General features: G+C 43.7%; 1 protein-coding gene across 1 annotated transcript; it reads right to left on the bottom strand.

Moving 5' to 3' along the window:
• Positions 1-535: 535 nt before the first annotated feature.
• On the bottom strand, positions 536-20,413 carry LOC311128945 (BRCA1-associated RING domain protein 1-like). Its single transcript, XM_084161182.1, has 11 exons — positions 20,118-20,413; positions 19,918-19,974; positions 19,611-19,765; positions 17,334-18,457; positions 16,479-16,559; positions 15,520-15,695; positions 9,159-9,285; positions 8,799-8,931; positions 7,672-7,764; positions 3,786-3,883; positions 536-1,618 (listed from the first exon to the last, which is right to left on the bottom strand). The coding sequence occupies exons 1-11, from the start codon at positions 20,204-20,206 to the stop codon at positions 1,277-1,279; spliced, it is 2,475 nt and encodes an 824-aa protein (XP_084017308.1). The 5' UTR covers positions 20,207-20,413; the 3' UTR covers positions 536-1,276.
• Positions 20,414-20,679: the final 266 nt, after the last annotated feature.

Genomic DNA, 20,679 nt, shown 5'->3' with positions numbered 1-20,679 from the left:
AGAACAGCCTCAATTCGTCGGGGCATGGACCACAAGGGGTCGAAAGCGTTCCACAGGGATGCTGTCCCATGTTGACTCCAATGCATCCCACACTCGGCTGGATGTCCTTTGGGTGGTGGACCATTCTTGATACACACGGGAAACTGTTGAATGTGAAAAACCCAGCAGCGTTGCAGTTCTTGACGCACTCAAAACGCACCGGTTTGAGTGTGTCAAGAACTGCAACACTACTGGGTTTCACGTTTAACAGTTTCCTGTGTGTATCAAGAAAGGCACCTACTACCATACCCCGTTCAAATATTTTGTCTTGCCCATTCATCCTCAATCGTCTCAAGGCATAAAAATCCTTCTTTAGCCTGTCTCCTCCCCTTCATCTACACTGATTGAAGTGGATTTAACAAGTGACATAAATAAGGGATCATAGCTTTCACCTGGATTCACCTGGTCAGTCTATGTCATGGAAAGAGCAGATGTTCTTAATGTTTTGTCCACTCAGTGTATATAATTAAGATAAATTAGAGTTAGTAATTGTTTTGCTGCAACAATGGTGTTTATTTCATAGAATACCATTCATTCTCAAAAGCCCAAACAGAAAACTGTGTGCAGCAGCGGGAGGAGGTGACGTTAGTATTAATAAAAGGCAGTGTTTCATCATTTTTCTTTTTTTAAGAAAATTGCAGAACAACTCATAGAAAATTGAGAATAGAGGCGGTCACAATTCAGTTTGAAAGACATTCAAAGAAAAGGGTATCCTCAAAAGCACAGACATTATAAAGAGTCTCAGTAGGAGAAAGAAGTTGATTTTCCACTCCTTCATTCAAAACACTGAAAAGTGCTGAAATGTTTATAATCTTCTATCGTCATTGAGCAGGGATAAAAATATCAACATAAAGAAACACTTCATTAGCTTATCTTTGAACTACAGGTACAAAACTTTAAGAACAACAAGTCATGGCTTGTGGTAGGTGGGTATATAAGGCCAAATCCACATAGGCATCAGAGGCTGTACGGCCACAGTCAGTCCCCAATCTCTATTACGTCAAGGTTATAGTTCTACAACCACAGCTGTCTGTGTGTTCTGATTAGACCTTGATATTCAGGTGGGAGACAGACAGTCCAGGGTGCAATGTTACAGAACGTTTAAATAGAAACGTATTGTGTAGAACAGATATGATTGTCTGTCATGTAGAATAGGCAATCATGATTACACTATTTATTACATTTCTATCGGAATTGTTGCGAACGTTTCACCTCACTGAATACACACCAGATGTGTCTATGATTCAAGCTCAGGCACTGGCAGTAGCTGGAAGGCCGATATACAGTTTACAACCCATGTAGATGGAGCTGACCACACCTTTCCTAACCTCACCCTAGGGGGCCTGTAAGAGCCCTGGGGATCATAGATGATGTACTGGGTACACAGGGCCTGGTCTGAGCCCGGAGAGGCGTGGTAGGCTGCAGCAGACAGGGTCTGGGTCACATCACTGTCTGGTTTGGGCTGTCGGGTCAGGACCTGGCCCCCTGCCTCTCTCACCAGCTGGAGGAGCTCGTCCCTGGGGGGCTTCCTGAAGGAGCCCATGAGGTAGAAGAAACAACCGTCCAACAGTGGGGGCAGCTGGGGTAGAGATGAGGAGTATTGTAGAGTAGAGTAAAATAAAGTCAAAGAGTAGAGTTAAATACAGTAGAATAAAATAGGAAGAGAAGGCTTTAAAGTCAAATAAACTTTTCACTGACTTACTGTAGCTGGTTATTAAGACAAAAACACATGTGGACTGCAAGGAAAACTAAACAAAGTATTTGTCGTCCTCTAACAAGGAAAAGTGAGGCCGTTTCATTTGTTTCATGAATTTTGTAAATTATGGTAGACAAGCCCTTACAAATTCATCAAAGCCCTGTGCATCCAGAGGGAGGAGAAAGAGAATGTATCTTCTTCCTTGATCCTAAAAAATGGAAACCATTCTAGTGCCTCGGGATAGAATCAAGTCCCACTAAGAATAGCCTAGTGTCTGAACAAAGTGTCCAGACAACAGAGAGAGAGAGAGAGAGAGAATTTCTCCTTGTTCTGTAATGAGTTGAAATGCAGCTGAATCACTGCTACATCACAGCCACAACCTTTCAGTTCTTCCTCTACTCCACCACTGGGTAATATGGCCTAAAACTCTAATCAATTATTTCAAACTTATGGGCGATTCACGATATACATCTCGATTTATTTTGTTCTCTCTAAATAAGCTTTGTTGTACAATTAAAAGGTAAAATACACTGCATTAAAAAAAAGTCTTGTGAAATTATACCTAGGCTGAATACATGCCTTCCACAACAATAAGACCCACTAATAATTTAAATCAAAATAGTTGTACCTGCTTTTTTTTGCAATAATCACCCGATCTGGATTTCAGGACTGTCTATAAAAATCCCCTTTTAGTTACACATTTAACCAGAACCATGCATAATGCACATTCACTAATAATGTAGCAGGCATTATAGAAAATTAACACTGGTCTCATAAACAATTTCTCAAGCACAAGCCCACGTGCTAGTGAGTAGCCAGCAAATATTTATATTTCAAGTTTAGCCAACTTGGATCTAGATATCATTTCACAAGCTCTGAATTCAGCTAACAAGGCAAAACAGTTGAATCATTATGAACACAACCTTCTGTCCGTCTACAACTGTTTGAACAGCATGTTAGCCTGTCCACTTTGTTCAGATGTTGAAATCAAGTGGCCTACCTTATTTCTCAGAATGAGAACGAGTTGCCAATTCCTTATATACTTGTTTTACGCTTATTTCACATTTATAAATCACAGACTAAACAGCTAGTATAACAATCTTTATTTGACTAAAATGCTGCTAGCGATACGTGGCACCGCAATGCGCGCACAACAAACAGAGCATTCATTTTCCAAAATGAATGTTCATTGGTACATCCATTTTAGTAGTGTCTGCTGTGCTCGAAATTTTTTAACATAAACAGGGTTCGAAAGGTTAACTTCACCTATGTTCCAGTAAAATAATGTCTCCATGTGTTTCGGTGTCCATATGACCAATTCTGTTGGACCAAACCTCAAAATGCAAATAGCCGTTTGTCAGAGAGGATGAAGTGATCTCTCATCTTTGTTGTTGTGAGTGTTAGGGGGAGGGGCTTGGGAGAAAGAGGCAAAGCGAGAGGTTTCACACTTGCCAAAATCTGTCCAAAATAAGCCCAATGTGTTTCTATGCACTTATTTTGAACCTAAGCTTGTCGCCTGCCTTCCCGCCTTTGGGACAAAGACTCACATTGTCAGGGTGGAGACATGAGCATCTCGTCATTATATACAGATTTCTGGTGTAAATGGGAAGGTGCACAGCACAGAAGGAGCGAACGAGACAAGACCAAAAAGACATGAGAACAAGCAGACAAACGAAAAATACAAAAAACCTTCAATCTGTGATACAGGCATTTGGAATATCACTCAAAAACATAAATTCTAATTAATTCGATATATCGTCCAGCCCTACTCCAATCTACTCTATTGCATTCTATTCTATTCCATTCTATTGGGGTTGCATTGTAATGGCATTGCTTTCCAACCCAAGAGCCATACTCCATCATTGTAGCTTTTTTTTCTTCTCCAAAACTCTTATCAGTTTAGTGGCTGTGTAGTCAGGTGCCAGAAGGCCCCTCTACTGAGTGCATCAATGCACTCAATTGTTTCCTGCTGTAAACTGGTACTCTCCAGAGTTTGAGTTTGCCGGTTCATTGCCTCCATTTTGTTTTGTTTTCTATGTGTGTTACCTACCAGGCTGTGTCTGTTAATGCGGCTGCGTTGTGGTCCTTCTCCTGCTTCATGGTCACTCTCGGCAATCCAGCTATCTGCCTGCAGGCACGCCTCTACCCCTGTGTGAGGAAAGAAAGAGGGAGGGAGGGAGATAGAGAAAGAGAGAGAGGGACAGAGACAACAGTAGCTTAGATGAGTGGAGAGAACTTGAAAACCTATTTAATAGCTAGATGAGATCCCTGCGGTCAAATGAACCCATGGCCGTGGCTATGTTAGTACCACACACTAGGTTGTGAATGTTTAAATGTTAAAACAAAATGGGGCTCCTTAAAAGTTAAGAAAAATCCCTTACCGAGAATGTTTTAATCACAGTGCAGTTATTACATTTACATTTTAGTCATTTAGCAGACGCTCTTATCCAGAGCGACTTACAGGAGCAATTAGGGTTAAGTGCCTTGCTCAAGGGCACAGACAGATTTTTCACCTAGTCGGCTCGGGGATTAGAACCAGCGACCTTTCGGTTACTGGCACTACGCTCTTAACCACTAAGCTACCTGCCGCCCAGGTTATCACAAAACATTATTTTCTGTGTTATAGCCTAATTAGACAATAGGCTATAAAGGCTTGGGGAAAGTTGAATGTGTAATTTGAATGTAGACTTGGTGATATGAAGTAGATGAACAAAAAGTAAAACAGCAGTGGGTCAATATACGCAAAAAAACTAAAAGAGCATTGAAGCGTGAGACTCTGGTGCCCTGGCTACCATGCTGTGAACTGCGTGAAGCGAACCTGTGCACGTGCCAATACTGTGTGTGACTTTGAGAGCGAAGTGCTGTATCTCACTCATCTCAATAATCTAGCCTATTCATTGATGATAGCCCCTGCTTTACTGAAGTTTAGACATTGCAAACCAATGATTGCCGACAGATAGGCCTAGTGCACCGTTCTGACTGTCTGCCTGGTGGCCGACCTGCTTATACTGTGCCCCTCCCCTCTCGCTCTGTCCCTTGCTAGCTCGCTATGAAAGATGTGAGTTTGTGTTCTCGGAAATACGGCAACTAATCAGTCTCCTCCGGTCCAAAAACACTGACTCTTAGGAGTCGTTTCCTAGCGGAATCTTGACACTCAGAAATGGGAGTCGACTTGCAAGGAGTCGAGGAATCAATTATTTTGGAGTAGAGACTCTCCACCACTATGTCATCGTCGTTAACAGTTGGAAAAATGGCAGAGAAAGGCAAGCAAAAGCAGCAAAGTCCTGTATGGCAATACTTTGAGAAGGAAATGCAAACTTTGCGAGGTGGAATTGAGGTAAAGTAATGGTGGTACAGGTGCAATGCTGAATCATCTGAAAGGGAAGCACTGTGAGACCCAAACTGTTGCTAGCAGCAGCATTGGGAATTCATATGTGAATTTCTTATCGTTTTAACAAAACTCATTTTTGTTTTTAATGGCTGTTTAAAAAGTTAGGAATTTTTTTTCTCCATTTGTCACATCCCTACCACACACTCTTACAGATCATCGCTACAGTATGTAACCATGGACAAGTCCTACGTATGTGAAGAAACCATTTGAGAAATTAAAGAACAGTGTGATAAAGAGTTGAATGCCCTCAACACACTTGCCCTATAGGACGAATGATGCAACACAGATTGAAATACGGCGCGCTTTGGCGTAGTATCTCCTTCTCGCCACGTGTAAGAAATGAACCGTGTACCAAAGCAGTGAATTTCCCACATAGCGCTTGAAAACAAATTGAGTACCAGGATCTGGTCTAGTAGTAGCGCTTCCAACCACTGACTACATATGGCCCCCAGTAGCAGGAGTTCAATACACACATCCACCTTATTCCACTCTTCACTTCTCTCTAATCTATCGCCCCCTTTCATTTCTTACTATAATGTCACACATGTTTTCCCCCTCCCTGTGGTGCCACAGACAAGAGGAAGGTTTTCTCCAACGGTACCAGACAACAGAACTTGAATAGTACTGTCTGAGACTAGGTAAATGCTCCATTATTACATTATCGATTGTAAAAACAATATTTGGGTTGTTGTGTTGCACAGCACTGAGAGACCTCTTTGTGCCAAGAGAGGTTTGGATGACAGATGCACAGCACAGTCAGGGCTAAAATGTGAGGGTTGCTTTAAACTCTTTCATTGGTTGGGGTAATTTATGGACATTGGCTGCATCCAAAATGGCACTATCCCCTATATAAATGTGCTATATAGGAAATAAAATACAATTTCAGACAACCCTTACTCTAGTAAAATAAGCATTTCAAGGGGAGTGAGGGTTACATTAAACTTTTCCGTTGGTTGGGGTAATTTATGGACATTAGTTACTCCATGCAAATAACATACGCTAAAGCTTAATGACAATCTGCAAGGTAACCAAGTGTTTCCATTTTAATGTCTCATGATGCCATTGTGCCTGGCATGATATGTGCTATCAATACAACAGTGCCATCTTGATCACTGCTTAACTGTAGCGGCTACAATGTCTTTTCTCATGAGGACAGTTCCCATGTGACCACATGCACACTCACACTACACAGTCGCACAACACTGTCTGACACACAGTGTCCATAGCAGTCATCAGGCATAATTACATTTAGTCATCCCCCTTAATTGCTGCTTTCATTTGGAGAGACCCTGCGAGGCCTCGGCAGGGGGAAAGAGATACCGGGGTTAATCCCGGCTCCCACTCCGCTCTGCTCCGGACGATAGGGCCAGCTAGTTAGCCCTGCCGCCACCACCACCGTTAGCAGAGGAGACATTAGGATATCAGCTAATTCGATTCTTGGAGATGTAGGAGGAGAGAAGAAGGAAAGAGGGACAGAGAGGGAGAGGGATGGAGAGTGGGGTGACTGGGGTACATGGAAAGAGGGACAGACAGAGAGGGAAGGAGTGTGGCACACTTGTTGTTGAGGGTAGACAGGCTGTGTCAAGTGTTCATCCTCCATGGAGGAGAGTGAGGTGTTGGGAATAATAAAATGTGCTCAATCCTAAAAAGACACACACACACACAGTACACTAGCACACACACACCAGACACCTTGATGACAGTCAGTCACTTTTTTCCCTTTTGAGGTAGACTGCCTGTGAATATCTAGTGTATTTTACTGTTGCCACTAGGAATAGACTGCAAAAAAAAAAAAAAAAAAAATTCACCTCTGTAGGAATCAAACACAAGAGAAGAGTGTTTCCTTCTTTGATTTCTACCCATTTTGACGTCTAGGTCCGCTGACAATTCACAAACCCCCCAATTTCCTGTATTTGCCTGTATGCCCAACATGTACATTTAATATCTACAATTTCATGTTGCACAAACCCTTCATGCCTCTCAGGACACTGCATAGCATAGAATAAAGAAGATAAAAGACAAAGTACAAAAGCAAACACATTTCTTCCAAAACCAAGGAAACACATGAGAGATAATGCAAGGGAAGATGAATAAAGGTAGGCATATTTCTCCATCTAGATAGTTATGGAGTACGAATCCATACTCCTTTAAAGCAAACTTGAGGGTAGAGTATAACTCTGAATGCCTGATCTCGTCGATCATGTAAAAATGTAAGGGTTTGAAATGATATACTATGCATGCTCAATGTATCCATGTACATTTTGTAACACAGTATATGGACAGTTTTACAGTATAATCATATTTCTCATTAGAATACATTAACCATACATAGACACACATTTGAAAGAAGCAGTGCAGAACCAAGGTCAAAGGCCACAGTTAATGTAAGGGGGAAAAGGGTGCCATTTGGGATGCAGCCTGTATAAGAATAATAAGATACTTAAGATAATTAGACTTAAGTTCATATAGGCCGAAGGTATGGTAAGAGGCAGAGTTGTAGACCAGGCTACTGTAGGCCTAGGAGGTAGAGGTGAAAGTTACTTACAGCTAAAGTTGAGGACCCAGCAGCCGTTCAGGAGACCCAGGAGAGTGGACAGAGTGGCGGGCATCGGCCCGTCTGACACCACCACATGGGTGACTAGAGGAATGGGAGAAGAAGAACTGGATGTCATCCAAAGAGCTACCATTCACAATGTGTATTAGTGCATGGGTAGTGATGGATACAGCACACATCAACTAATGTCTGCCATTGCATGGATTAGGTTAGTACACATCAAGTACATGCCAGTGCATTCAATTGGTTTCGTATCTGTTTATAACAGTTACATTCTGATAATAAAATGTAATATAAATGTTGGCCTACTGAATAGAAATAGACAGTTGAATACAATTTTTCATAGAACAGCCTTCTCCAAAACATTTTAATAAAAAGCTTGGCAATGTCCTTGTTGTGAGTGATTGCAACACAGGCGTGGGTAGAATCAGCCTCATTCACACCAGGCTTAGACAATGAGACATTCTTATAATAAAAAATGCAGTCTCTTCAGTCAACAAGACTCTGTGGCTGACAGTCTGCAAAATGACCTTAATTGTTTCTCGGGGCTAAACTCTGTGATTTACATGCTGTGGAGCTTTGCTCTGCCTTCACTTTAAATAATAGGAGACACTCAGACACTGAAGTCTTTACTACCCAAAGCCCTGAAAACAGAATGAGACAGAGAGAGAGAAACTAAAGTTCATCACAACATAAGTCACAAACAGCTTATGAGAAATTACTTCACTTACTTTACAGGCATTCAGCCCTGTCCTCTGTTCCAACTGCCTTCCCTGTTACTCTGTACCACTAAGACTTGCAAAGCTCCAAAAAGGTAGCTACCTGTATGTAATAAGTGATGTTGCACCCCTTTCATACTACTACAAATGTGAGTCTTCTGTGTCTTAATCAAGACTAGAGTGGTTGGGAGTAACCCAGAAGAAAGTCCAAAAATGTGCCTGGACCCAGATCTTTTTGTGTTGAATTGCCAACTCCTATTTGGTCGTTGACATGCCAAACAAATGTTTGCCATAGGATTTGGCATGACAGAACTAAAATATCTGGGACCAGGCTAGTATCAAATGTGTTGTGGCAGTGGATGGGTAGATAGGTACAGGTATAGTGGAAAGGTAAGTTACCTGAGCAGGAGAAGGCGTCTGCCCTCTTTCCTCCCAGTAGTTGTCCCAGTTTGGCCAGCCGGGTCTGTTGGGACTGGGACAGTTTACTGCCCAGTACAACTACCTGTTCCTCCCGTCTCACACCTTCACTGGCCTGTAACACAACACAGACACACACCATGGGTTTTAAACAACGGATTTTAGATTGTTGCACTCTTGCAACTTATAGTATATAATAAATAGATAAATAAAAAAGGTATAAAATAAAACCACAACTTCCTGCTCTTTCCATAGTTTGGGAAAAGTGCATGCAGTGCTAGAAGGTAATGGTTGATGTAACATTGATTGTGTGTGAGAACAGTGATGGGCTGATGGCCATACCTTATTGAGGCTGGGTGGAAGACTGAGAGGTGAGTTGACTGGGTGGGGTCCTTCAGAGGCCGCCCGAAGGATTGCCTGCATCTCTGGGCTCACGGCGTAGTCCACAGGGCGAAGGCCAAACATATTCCTGTTAGACAGAGATACAGACCGTCTCCGTCACAAACCTGAACCATGTCAACACTGTCTGGGTATCCTGCTACACTTGTCTCTTGTGACAGACTAGTACCATCTAGTAGCTGGAGAGTAATGCATCGTTCTGGGTGCCAAGATTAGGGTTATACCGACATGGATGGTAACAAACTCACTCGGTGACAATATGATACAAGACATTAGTGCATGGATTTACATAGGGCTATGAGGATCCAGTGAACAGCAATGCAGCGCCGAGACACAGACACAGAAGACAAAGTGAAACAGCACTTTCCTGAATGAGGAGGGGAAGAAGGGATGAGAAAAAGGAGGAGAAGAAGAACAGGTTGGTGCATAAAGATTAGGCGTCAGCAAAGATAACACCTGGGGGACAATTAATAGGTCCAATGGTCCATAAAATATTTCAATTGGATTCCTAACCCTCCCCCGCCCACCTACACAGAGATAAACACACAAATGTGCATGCATGCACGCACATGCACAGACACATACTGTAGACGCGCATACGTACACATGCACAAAAACACGCACAGATAGACACACACACATTCCCACTGAAAGGAAGTGCATCGTTTTGGTTTATGGAACAGCACACCAACAGAACAGCTAAATAAAAGTGAAATGCATGGAAAATTGCTTTGGGTAGGTGGTGTAGTGTGTGTATCTAAGGGGTGTGGGTAACCACTGAAACCAAGCCTTTCATACTGATAAGTGAAAATTCATTAAATTTATAAATTCAGATCTGAATGCAGATCACAGTAGTTGCATAGTGTTTTGTCCCCCCCAAAATAAAAAACTGCTCAAATTTCCTCCATCTACATTTGACAAACCTTGCTAGAAATGAATAGGCCAGATGTTTTGTTAGTTATATCTGTAAGTAAATACCCCATTGAGATCATCTTTTATTGATCCTGATACATGTGAGGATCCAAGCCAAGACAACGACAGACAGACGAGGTACCAGAAACCCGATGCATGGCTTTGTGCAGCTCTCAGTGCAGCTGGGGAAGCAAGGCAATCAGCTGTGAATGCCCCCAGAACACCTTGTGTCTGGGAGTGCTGGGAGAGAGGCATGTCATCTGCATTAACAGACAATACGTGCCTCCATCCCTGGCAAACACGCACATTCTTTTGGCATTTATCTTACATTTTTTGAACAAAATATATCCATCTCTCGTGTTCTTTTGTTTAACGTTATACACCTTTTCATATTGAATACTGCCCTGTTGGATAGGGCTTGCAAGTTAAAAGCAGAGTGCAATCAAAAACAAAAAGCATTGTATTTGGGACCAATCATTCACTAAACCCTAAACCTCAACTAAATCTTGTAATGAATAATGCGGAAATTGAGCAAGTTGAGTAAAAATACACCTAATGGAACAGCGGGGACTGTGAAGAGACTTACACAAAGGGTACAGACACACGCATACAAGCGCTAGCACACACACGTACATTGTAATATTGTTGTATGGTGGTGTTATACATTTTGTATTGTAGATATGTAGTGGTGTAATAATGTTATATGATGTACTAGGGTTAGGTTTTGGGGTTAGGGAAAATAGGATTTTGAATGGGACTGAATTGTGTGTCACCACAAGATTAGTTATACAAGACTGTGTGTGCGAGGCAGCGTGTGTTCATCCCTGTGTGTGTTTGTGTGTGGAGACAATTGATAGTATGTGACGGGGAAGGGTTGCATTTTTCTTGTGGCATCATGACAGATTGTCTCTTTTGCCTTGCAGACGACTAGCAGGAAGGCAGGGTAAACCTGCTGTCGCTAACCTCCGTCGCCAAGGACCCGGGGGCCAACCACTACAGCACATCAACATGATGAGAAGTGGGGAAAAGAGGAGGGACGGAGAGAGAAAAAAGATAGAGGGGAAAAAGATAAATGAAAGGATAGCGAGAGAGAAGATAGAGAAAAATAGATAATCGTTCCTTCAGCTCTCCGTTAACGATCGTCCGTCGATCAGCATCAAATAATATGCGAGCGTCCTCACACACACCAGCCCCTTCCCACCCCACTGATGTATTCTGCCCCTACCCGCCCCATGAGGTCACATGACTTGACCATCAAACAACTAATCAGTGTCCGGCTGTCCAACTACACTGCTCAAAAAAATTAATGGAACACTTAAACAACACAATGTAACTCCAAGTCAAACACACTTCTGTGAAATCAAACTGTCCACTTAGGAAGCAACACTGATTGACAATACATTTCACATGCTGTTGTGCAAATGGAATAGACAACAGGTGGAAATTATAGGCAATTAGCAAGACACCCCCAATAAAGAAGTGGTTCTGCAGGTGGTGACCACAGACCACTTCTCAGTTCCTATGCTTCCTGGCTGATGTTTTGGTCACTTTTGAATGCTGGCGGTGCTTTCACTCTAGTGGTAGCATGAGACGGAGTCTACAACCCACACAAGTGGCTCAGGTAGTGCAGCTCATCCAGGATGGCACATCAATGCGAGCTGTGGCAAGAAGGTTTGCTGTGTCTGTCAGCGTAGTGTCCAGAGCATGGAGGCGCTACCAGGAGACAGGCCAGTACATCCGGAGACATGGAGGAGGCCGTAGGAGGGCAACAACCCAGCAGCAGGACTGCTACCTCCACCTTTGTGCAAGGAGGAGCAGGAGGAGCACTGCCAGAGCCCTGCAAAATGACCTCCAGCAGGCCACAAATGTGCATGTGTCTACTCAAACGGTCAGAAACAGACTCCATGAGGGTGGTATGAGGGCCCGACATCCACAGGTGGGGGTTGTGCTTACAGCCCAACACCGTGCAGGACGTTTGGCATTTGCCAGAGAACACCAAGATTGGCAAATTCGCCACTGGCGCCCTGTGGTCCTCACAGATGAAAGCAGGTTCACACTGAGCACATGTGACAGAGTCTGGAGACGCCGTGGAGAACGTTCTGCTGCCTGCAACATCCTCCAGCATGACCGGTTTGGCGGTGGGTCAGTCATGGTGTGGGGTGGCATTTCTTTGGGGGGCCGCACAGCCCTCCATGTGCTCGCCAGAGGTAGCCTGACTGCCATTAGGTACAGAGATGAGATCCTCAGACCCCTTGTGAGACCATATGCTGGTGCGATTGGCCCTGGGTTCCTCCTAATGCAAGACAATGCTAGACCTCATGTGGCTGGAGTGTGTCAGCAGTTCCTGCAAGAGGAAGGCATTGATGCTATGGACTGGCCCGCCCGTTCCCCATCCCCATTGCTTTAGTCCAGGTCTGGGAGGAGATCCCTCAGGAGACCATCCGCCACCTCATCAGGAGCATGCCCAGGCGTTGTAGGGAGGTCATACAGGGACGTGGAGGCCACACACACACTACTGAGCCTCATTTTGACTTGTTTTAAGGACATTACATCAAAGTTGGATCAGCCTGTAGTGTGGTTTTCCACTTTAATTTTGAGGGTGACTCCAAATCCAGACCTCCATGGATTGATAAATTTGATTTCCATTGATAATTTGTGTGTGATTTTGTTGTCAGCACATTCAACTATGTAAAGTTAAAAGTATTTAATAAGATTATTTCATTCATTCAGATCTAGGATGTGTTATTTTAGTGTTCCCTTAATTTTTTTGAGCAGTGTATAATTGTGACTCCGGCTGTCCGCTACTGCACGTCATGCAAAATGAACTCACGGTATTTGTGACTGGTGAGGTAGGCCAACAGTCTGGTGCTGTCACGTTGAATACGTTGATCTTATATCTGTGGTTTCCTACAGAATGGGCCACTTCTACTATACACAGGATTAGGTGTAATTTTTGCCAAGCAGAGTGTGCAGAGTATGGTGAAAAGGTATACTTTTATTTACAAAGCCATTTTGGGTTTACTACCATTTTATTTGGGCATTTTTACTCTTCAGAAATGTGGTGGGTGCTCCCTTCGTTCACAGGACTTTATCCTGCTAACTGTTCCAAATGTCCGAACTGAATTTGGTAAAAGGGCTTTTATGTACTCTGCGCCATCGGCTTGGAACGCCTTTCAAAATAGTTTGAAACTGGAAGAACTTGTCCCGATTGGTGTTTTTAAATAATTGATGAAGGATTGTTGCTGATTCCTTGACGTATCAATGTTTTTAATTTGCTGTTTTATGATTTCGTTATACTCCTGTGATTTCTATTTTTTTACTAGATTACTTGTAGTTTTTCATGTTGTCTGTCTGTAATTGTGTAATGACTTGGTGCTGCCTATCTTGGCCAGGACGCTCTTGAAAAAGAGATTTCAAATCTCAAAATGAGCCCTTCCTGGTTAAATAGAGAAATAAAATAAAAGTAAAGACTCAGTGCTTCAAAATGTTCTCGTACACCGTAGTTGGAGGAAACATGGGAAAGTTATGCTGCTTTAAAAGTTGATTCACTTGTTATCCCACTTAAAAAGACAAGTAGGAGAAAATGCCCTTTGAAAGAGTTATGATAGAGAACTCTTCGTTTACACACCCCACCCACACATGTAAACGCATGTGAGTCAGCATGGAATTGTCCTCCAGAAAGTAGTCTCTCTAATTAAAACCAGCAAAATTCAGGGCAGCAATGTTTTTGAGAGCTGTAGCAACACTTTTGCAGTTGTCCATAGCTATATCATTCCATACATCTGTGGTATCAAAGATGATCTATATACTGACCAGGGAAGAGCCAATTCTGTTATAGACAGAAGTCTGTGACATGCAGACCAATCAGGACTAATCTCTTGGCATGTCCAACCACTCCATTATCTCAACCAATCATGACTAGCGAGGATCCGGTCTTTCTCCCTAGGCTGATTTACGGATCCCATACAAGTTAGTAATTAAGGAACATAAAAGATCCCATGTTCAAGAAGGCATTTCTGCAAAAACGAATCATCATCATCGTTGATTTATTCAGGGAAAAAACCCATTGAGACCAGGGTCTCATTCCCAAGGGTGCTCTGATCTCAGCAATACAACCACCAACAGAATATAAAACAAAACAGCAACCAAAACATCAAATTTAAGAAAAACAGTTACATTCCTTAGCTACTAGGTCCTCAATCAACACCCTAAACTCCCCTAGCAGCACCAGAACATCCAATTGTAATGAGTTCTGCAAATTGTTCCAGCAGTGAGGTGCATTAAAACTAAAAGCGGATTTACCTAATTCGGTGGAGACATGAGGAACATCAAGAGTTAACCCTGTGAAAGGTTTGGTATCTCATGTTTTTATACTTCAACAACGAAGTTCGGTAAGTTGGAAGCTTGTGTAGTAGAGCTTTGTAAACAAAAAGAGAATAGTGAAGTGATCTACGGGACTTTAATGAGGACCAGCCAACCTTTTGATGCAGGATGCAGTGATGAGTATTACAACTGTCACCTGTGATAAAGCGAAGGGCGCTATGGTAGACGGCATCCAAAGGTTTAAGAGTAGTGGCTGCTGCATTCTGGTAAATGGTGTCATCATAGTCAAGAACTAGCAGGAAAGTTGACTGTACAATCTGCTTCCTGCTGTTTAGAGGGAGGCAAGATCTATTTCTAAAAAAGAAGCCCACTTTAAATCTTTGCCGTTTAACTACTGTACTACATACTGTAGCTCACCAGTATGTTTAAAAAAAATATATATCCTTGTCAATCCAAAAGCCCAGATATTTATAGGCGGGAACCTGATCTTTGGGAGAATCAATCAATTAATAAATATGTAGTCCATCTGAATATTTTTTGCAAGAATTAGAGAACGTATATTTAGTCTTGCCGACATTAAGTACAAGTTTGAAACTAACCAGGGATTTTTGTAAGGCAACAATGACAACTTGCAGCTCTAAAAACGCCTGGTCTACAGTTGGGGCAATGGCAAACGCCTCAGATCCTGTAACCGGTCACATATGTGACTAAGGGTTTCACTGTGGATAACTGCGTGCAGTCTGCCATACTCACAATACACTCTACCATATTAATGTGCATAATGCCATGTGGGACGGGCCACAAGAGTCCCGTGACCGGGAGACCCATGGGGCGGCGCACAATTGGCCCAGCGTCGTCCAGGGTAGGGGAGGGAATGGCCGGCAGGGATGTAGCTCAGTTGGTAGAGCATGGCGTTTGCAACGCCAGGGTTGTGGGTTCGATTCCCACGGGGGGCCAGTATGAAAAATAAAAAAAGAATGTATGGACTAACTGTAAGTCGCTCTGGATAAGAGCGTCTGCTAAATGACTAAAATGTAAAAAAAGAATACATAAATTCATTCATACTCACAAGACGCTCTGTGAAGCCCCGTGCTGCAGCAGAAGCATGGCGATGCCAGTATGTCCGTTCCTGACAGCGTCGTGTAGAGGAGAATCGTTCTCATAGCCTGGTGTGTTCAACAGCACCCCTCCCCTCTCCACCAAGACCTCCACTACACCCTGGTGGCCCAGGTTACATGCCTCATGCTGCAACACAGGACCAGCGTTATTACATACATTATACAGTAACTGCAAACTTCCTCTTACATACTGTCTCCTATTACTATGTAATACATATATTACTAGCACTGATGACATTATAAAAAGGTGCATTTCACTTGAATATTTAGCGCAATAAGACAAAGTCTATGGGTAACACTAGTTAGCATTGGCTCATGAAACTACCTCTAACTTCCTTCATACTGGACACAGAAACATAAAAATGGTATCCACAAGTTCATCGGACTCTGGGGAAGTAGAATTTGCCAAAATGCCAAAAGTCATAGATTAGTAATACTGTATGCTTATGTATAACAGCTCTTCTATCCGGCAGGGCAAAGTTAAAGACTGGCATGCTATACCAACATGTAGAACAGGGGTGCCAAAGGGGGTCAGGGGTGCCAAAGGGGGTCCAATCCGGCCATGGGTGGTTTGAGCAATCTTTTTTTACAAAAAATGTTGGGGAGGAACGAACTCAATATACTTTAAATTGACTAAAGCCAAATTGAAACTGTGTCCAGCCCGCTAATAATCACTGAAATGAAAGATAGTCAGGGAGCATCAGAAATTTCAAAAACAAATTTGGACGGCGAGGAAATATAACCAATTTTCAATGAGGCCTTGCGGACCTCGCTAAAGACCGAATGCAGCCCCCAGGGCAAAATGAGTTTGATACCCCTGCCCTGCATTCCTATCTGTCCCCTGATGTAGATGGTTGGTTGTATCTGCTGTCTAGACAGGGAGAGACTGAGGAGACAAGGCTTCACTCACCAGCGGTGTCCATCCAGCATTGTCTTTCAGGTTGGGGTCAGCCCCCTGGTCTAGGAGCTCCTTCACTGTCTTCACATCACCCTGCGAGAGTGAGAGAGACAGGCCACAGGTTTAATGTAAGTTGTTAAAGGTATGAACATGCCATCCAAACACAGTGGCTGATCCAAACTCATCTTAGACCAGCTGCTATTATCAATCAATTACTCTGTGAGGTTGAAAAAAGATGCATCAGACCACATGTCTACGGTCAGGTGTTAGAGATATGTCAACATGCTCTCCAAACACAGCAGCTGATCCTACACAGGCATCATGGGGCCTGCAGCTATCATCAATCAGGTTCACAGGTACAGAGTCAGTTACTAGAGACATGAGAACATGCCATTCACACAACCAGTGTGGGTCCCAAATGGCAACCTAAGCACTATAAAGTGCAGTACTTTTACATAAGTATAGGGTGCCATTTGGGATGCAGACAGTAACACCATCAGAGAGATAGTCCCCAGGTTTTATGTTACTCTTGTATTTTATTGTAGTCCAAGGTTTTCTTCTGGGTGCCTTGTTGTGAATCTACCTTAAATCAGACTTTCTAAATCTACCTGGTTGTGCGGTGTGGTTCTCTAACGCCCCATAGTACTACTCTTTGCTGATCAGACAAGCATTCCATTCCCAGCCCTGAGAGCTTAACATAGGCCCTGTAAACACAGCTGTAATCCCTACCTGGATCCTCCCGAGGTAATCAAAGTCCCAACGCTGTGAATGATTGATAATAGCAGCAGGTCTGGGATCAGCTGCTACATGTTGACATGTCTCTAACAACTGACCCTGAGCCTGTGACCCATGTCATGTTAATCTCACCTTTATTGCTGCCAGGTGTAGGGGTGTCTCTCCCTTGTGGTTTCTCTTCACCACCGCTGGGCTGTTCTGTGACAGTCTGCCTGGGGACCTCTTCCCCAGGGGGGCTGGGGAACATGGGCTGCAGCCCCGCTGCTGCTCTCCTCCTCTGGATCTCCTGGTGCTGGTGGGGGTGCAACCATGTCTGGGGCTGGCAGCAAGGGAGGGCGAGGGAGGGGTATGCAGGGCTGGGAGTGCAACCCTGTCCACTGCCGGGCGTCTATACTGGCCGGGAGATGCCTTGGGTTTCTTTGGGGTACTCTGTGAGACGTTTTTCTCTTCCACACAGGATCTTTTGGGAGTGCGCTTAGGAGGGGAGGGCAGGTCAGGCTTTGTAGTCGTTTCTTCATTTGGTTTGGAGTGCTGCTTGGCAGATAGCTTATCCAGCTGAGAAGGGGTGGTGTGTGGGCTTGGACCGTCCTGGTCCTCAGAGAGTGGGACGTTCTCTCCTGGCTGAACCACCTTCAGGATGCTTCTGCTGGGGCTGAGGATGATGGTGTCCCCCTGATGGAGATCCTCCTTCTGGGGCTCCACAGTGGCAGGCAGGGTGGCTGGGCTTTGGAAGGAAACTCTTTTACTAGACCTGCGCTCTCCTTCCTCTGTAATGACCTGCTCTTCTTCCTCTCTGACATCTCCCCTCTCTCCAGCAAAGCCCCACTGCTGGTTGATCGCCTCCAGCCTCTGTGTCTTGATATTCTGCTTGGTTTCTTTATGCGTGGTTGGTTTCTGCCAACCCCCGGCTGCAGGCTTCCTGACACCACCACCACCACAATTTCTCGTCTTCTTAGTCGCTTTCTTCTTCTTTTCATTGTTAGTCACCCTTTGAGGAGAGGAGGAACCAGAGTCTTGGGAGGAGGAGTTGAAGTTGAAGACAGACAGGTCTTTGCCTTTAGACTCAGGTAGTGTCGCAGGAGGTCTTGGAGCAGCTTTCACAGTCCCACTCCCAACCTCTGGTAGAGGCACTACCGCAGGCTTCTCTACTCGGCAGCGCACCTTACGGCTGCGGGGACTAAACCAGATCTTGAAGTTCTTCTTGTGCTTTAAGACAGATTTATCTGACTGCGCTGGTGGTGAAATGGGAAGGGCATCTGAAATGAGAACAGGAAAGAGAAAAATACTGTTAGGACACACAAACTGAAACCACACATCAAATCGACTCACCAAGGACAAAGACTATAATGGCATATGTGAAAGCAAGCGGTAAGGTAGCACTATAATTTTGTCTTTCCTTGTCACGGCACAATTTGTATTCCACTAGTATCACCTTTGGTTGCGACCTTGCTTGTCACATACCCAGCCTGTTCTGCCTATCAAGCTAGCTAGTATCTAATTTGGTGACCCAGAGGGGCATGTAGCTGCCAGTCAGTGTGTTCCTCTACCACTGCGACAACGTGACCATCACCCCTGTATGTCAGAGCTCAGGTCTACAAGCTAAACACCACCATAGATAATGACATTGCATTATTACTGTCATTAACAGGTAAGCTGATGGGAGGGGGGGGATCACAGAGGGAATACATGGTAATACTGCCATTCGTGCTTAATGCTAAGGGATATAGGCCTACCTATGTAACTATACATCAGGACGCACAAGTCGTTGCAGTTCTGCATCCTGACGTACTATGCTGAATGCTCCCATATGTATTATTTTGTAAATATATTCTGTTAATAGTTCACTAAAGTTTATTGCACCGTACTGGCCGCCTACTCGTCTTCTTTCAATGAATACTTTCATTCATATCCTACAAGTTGTACCTACCTACAGGGGAAACAAAGTGAAAGCATAGTCATAATTATCATGTTGAGTGACACAGTCAGATGTTGCCTGTCCTCAGAGGAATAAACAGTCTAGGTTGTGGAAGAGCTCAGTGCTGTCTGTAAATCCTTTATCTTAAGGCTCGCGCACATCGCACTGAATATGGATCTAGCATTTGTCTGCCAATCGTTCAGCACGCTGTGTTTTATGTCTGACTGCCGACATTTTCACCCGATTCTACATGTAAAAAAACAAACAATCGGTAAGTACTCGGTTCACAAATTACAGCTGGTACTCTGTTCAGAGGTTCTAAGTACTCTCGGCCAGCAAACTCTATTGGTGTGTCTGAGACCTAATGATCATGTTCAGTGAAAGTCACGGTCATTATAATATTATAATCTGGGGGTGTTGTGAAAGGCAGCAGACACATTTCCATTCTAACCAATGGACAATAAAGTATTTATTATATTCTAATAATAACGTACCTGAGTAATCGGAGTCAGTGGGATTGAGCAGTGAGTCTAGGTTGCCAAAGAGTTCTGTGATATTGCTGAGCTGTCTGTTGATCTGGATGTCTTTCACCCAGGCAGGACTGTGACACACCACACACCCCACTCCAGCTTGAGGACCAGCACACGACCTAGTAGTTAGTACAAAGAATCACAAGCCATTGATAACCTCAAGATAGTAAAAGAACAAGCCAAGTAAAGTGCAACGATCTGCTTCTACCAAGTGAGCCACTCCAAAAGGGACTGCATCGGCGCATGCGCGGCTATCCACTCACCCACTTACCTGCAAAGCATATGTTCACAAACTCCGAGGCACACGGGTTCGTTCATCAGTTTTGAACTGTAATGACAGTGTATCAAAGACATGAAAATAATAATGTAAATTAGATCTAACTACTATTATAAATGACATCAACAAGCTAACTAGTTAGCTAACAAGCAGCCGAACATGCTCATAAGTCAAGCTAACTGTAGGGTGTTTACCATTTTGAGCACAGCAGAAGTTTTCGAAAATGCGCGACAGCCTCCTTCGTTTTTGTCCAGCCTTCGTCGGTGCAAATATCAGGATCCATTTCCCACTATTTTCAAGTTAAATTTGTACACGTTTGATATATTTGAATGACGCTACAGCTGAGTTTTGCTGCTGTAGTTTCACTTCCTACTTTTTTGCTTCTCCCGCCAAAGCGTCAGGGACAAGGGCCTGTCCGTGATGTAACTAACTGCGTAACCCCTCCACTCCTCCCTTTTCAGCGCCATCGAAAGCAGCCTCCTTCTTCTTCTTTTTATTTTTCTTCTTCTTCTGTGGATTTATTTGGCGGTTGGCAACGAACTTTAAGGTGCATTACCGCCACCAACTGGACTGGAGAGTGGACCAGAGACGGTGAAGGTCTAAATCCTACCCAATAATCTCGTCTCCCTAAGGAAACGAAATACATAATTAAATACTACATCCCCTGAAGATTTCCCCAGCAGTGCACTTAATCCTGGCTCTTCAACCCCATTACTCCTCAAATCTAATAACAATCGCTCCCTTTCTCTCACATAT

Source organism: Coregonus lavaretus, assembly GCF_964263955.1.
Source record: "Coregonus lavaretus genome assembly, chromosome: 5".
Classification (NCBI taxonomy): domain Eukaryota; kingdom Metazoa; phylum Chordata; class Actinopteri; order Salmoniformes; family Salmonidae; genus Coregonus; species Coregonus lavaretus.
This window is presented reverse-complemented; position numbering and strand designations above follow the sequence as displayed.

Bases quoted from the DNA above. Each gene is read 5' to 3' on its own strand.
- LOC311128945 (XM_084161182.1), bottom strand. From the start codon at position 20,206: ATGGATCCTGATATTTGCACCGACGAAGGCTGGACAAAAACGAAGGAG. The intron at 18,458-19,610 runs GTACGTTATTAT...TTCTCATTTCAG, and splicing joins CACTGACTCCGATTACTCAG to ATGCCCTTCCCATTTCACCA. The intron at 9,286-15,519 runs GTGAGTATGAAT...TCTGTCTAACAG, and splicing joins GGGGCTTCACAGAGCGTCTT to GAATATGTTTGGCCTTCGCC.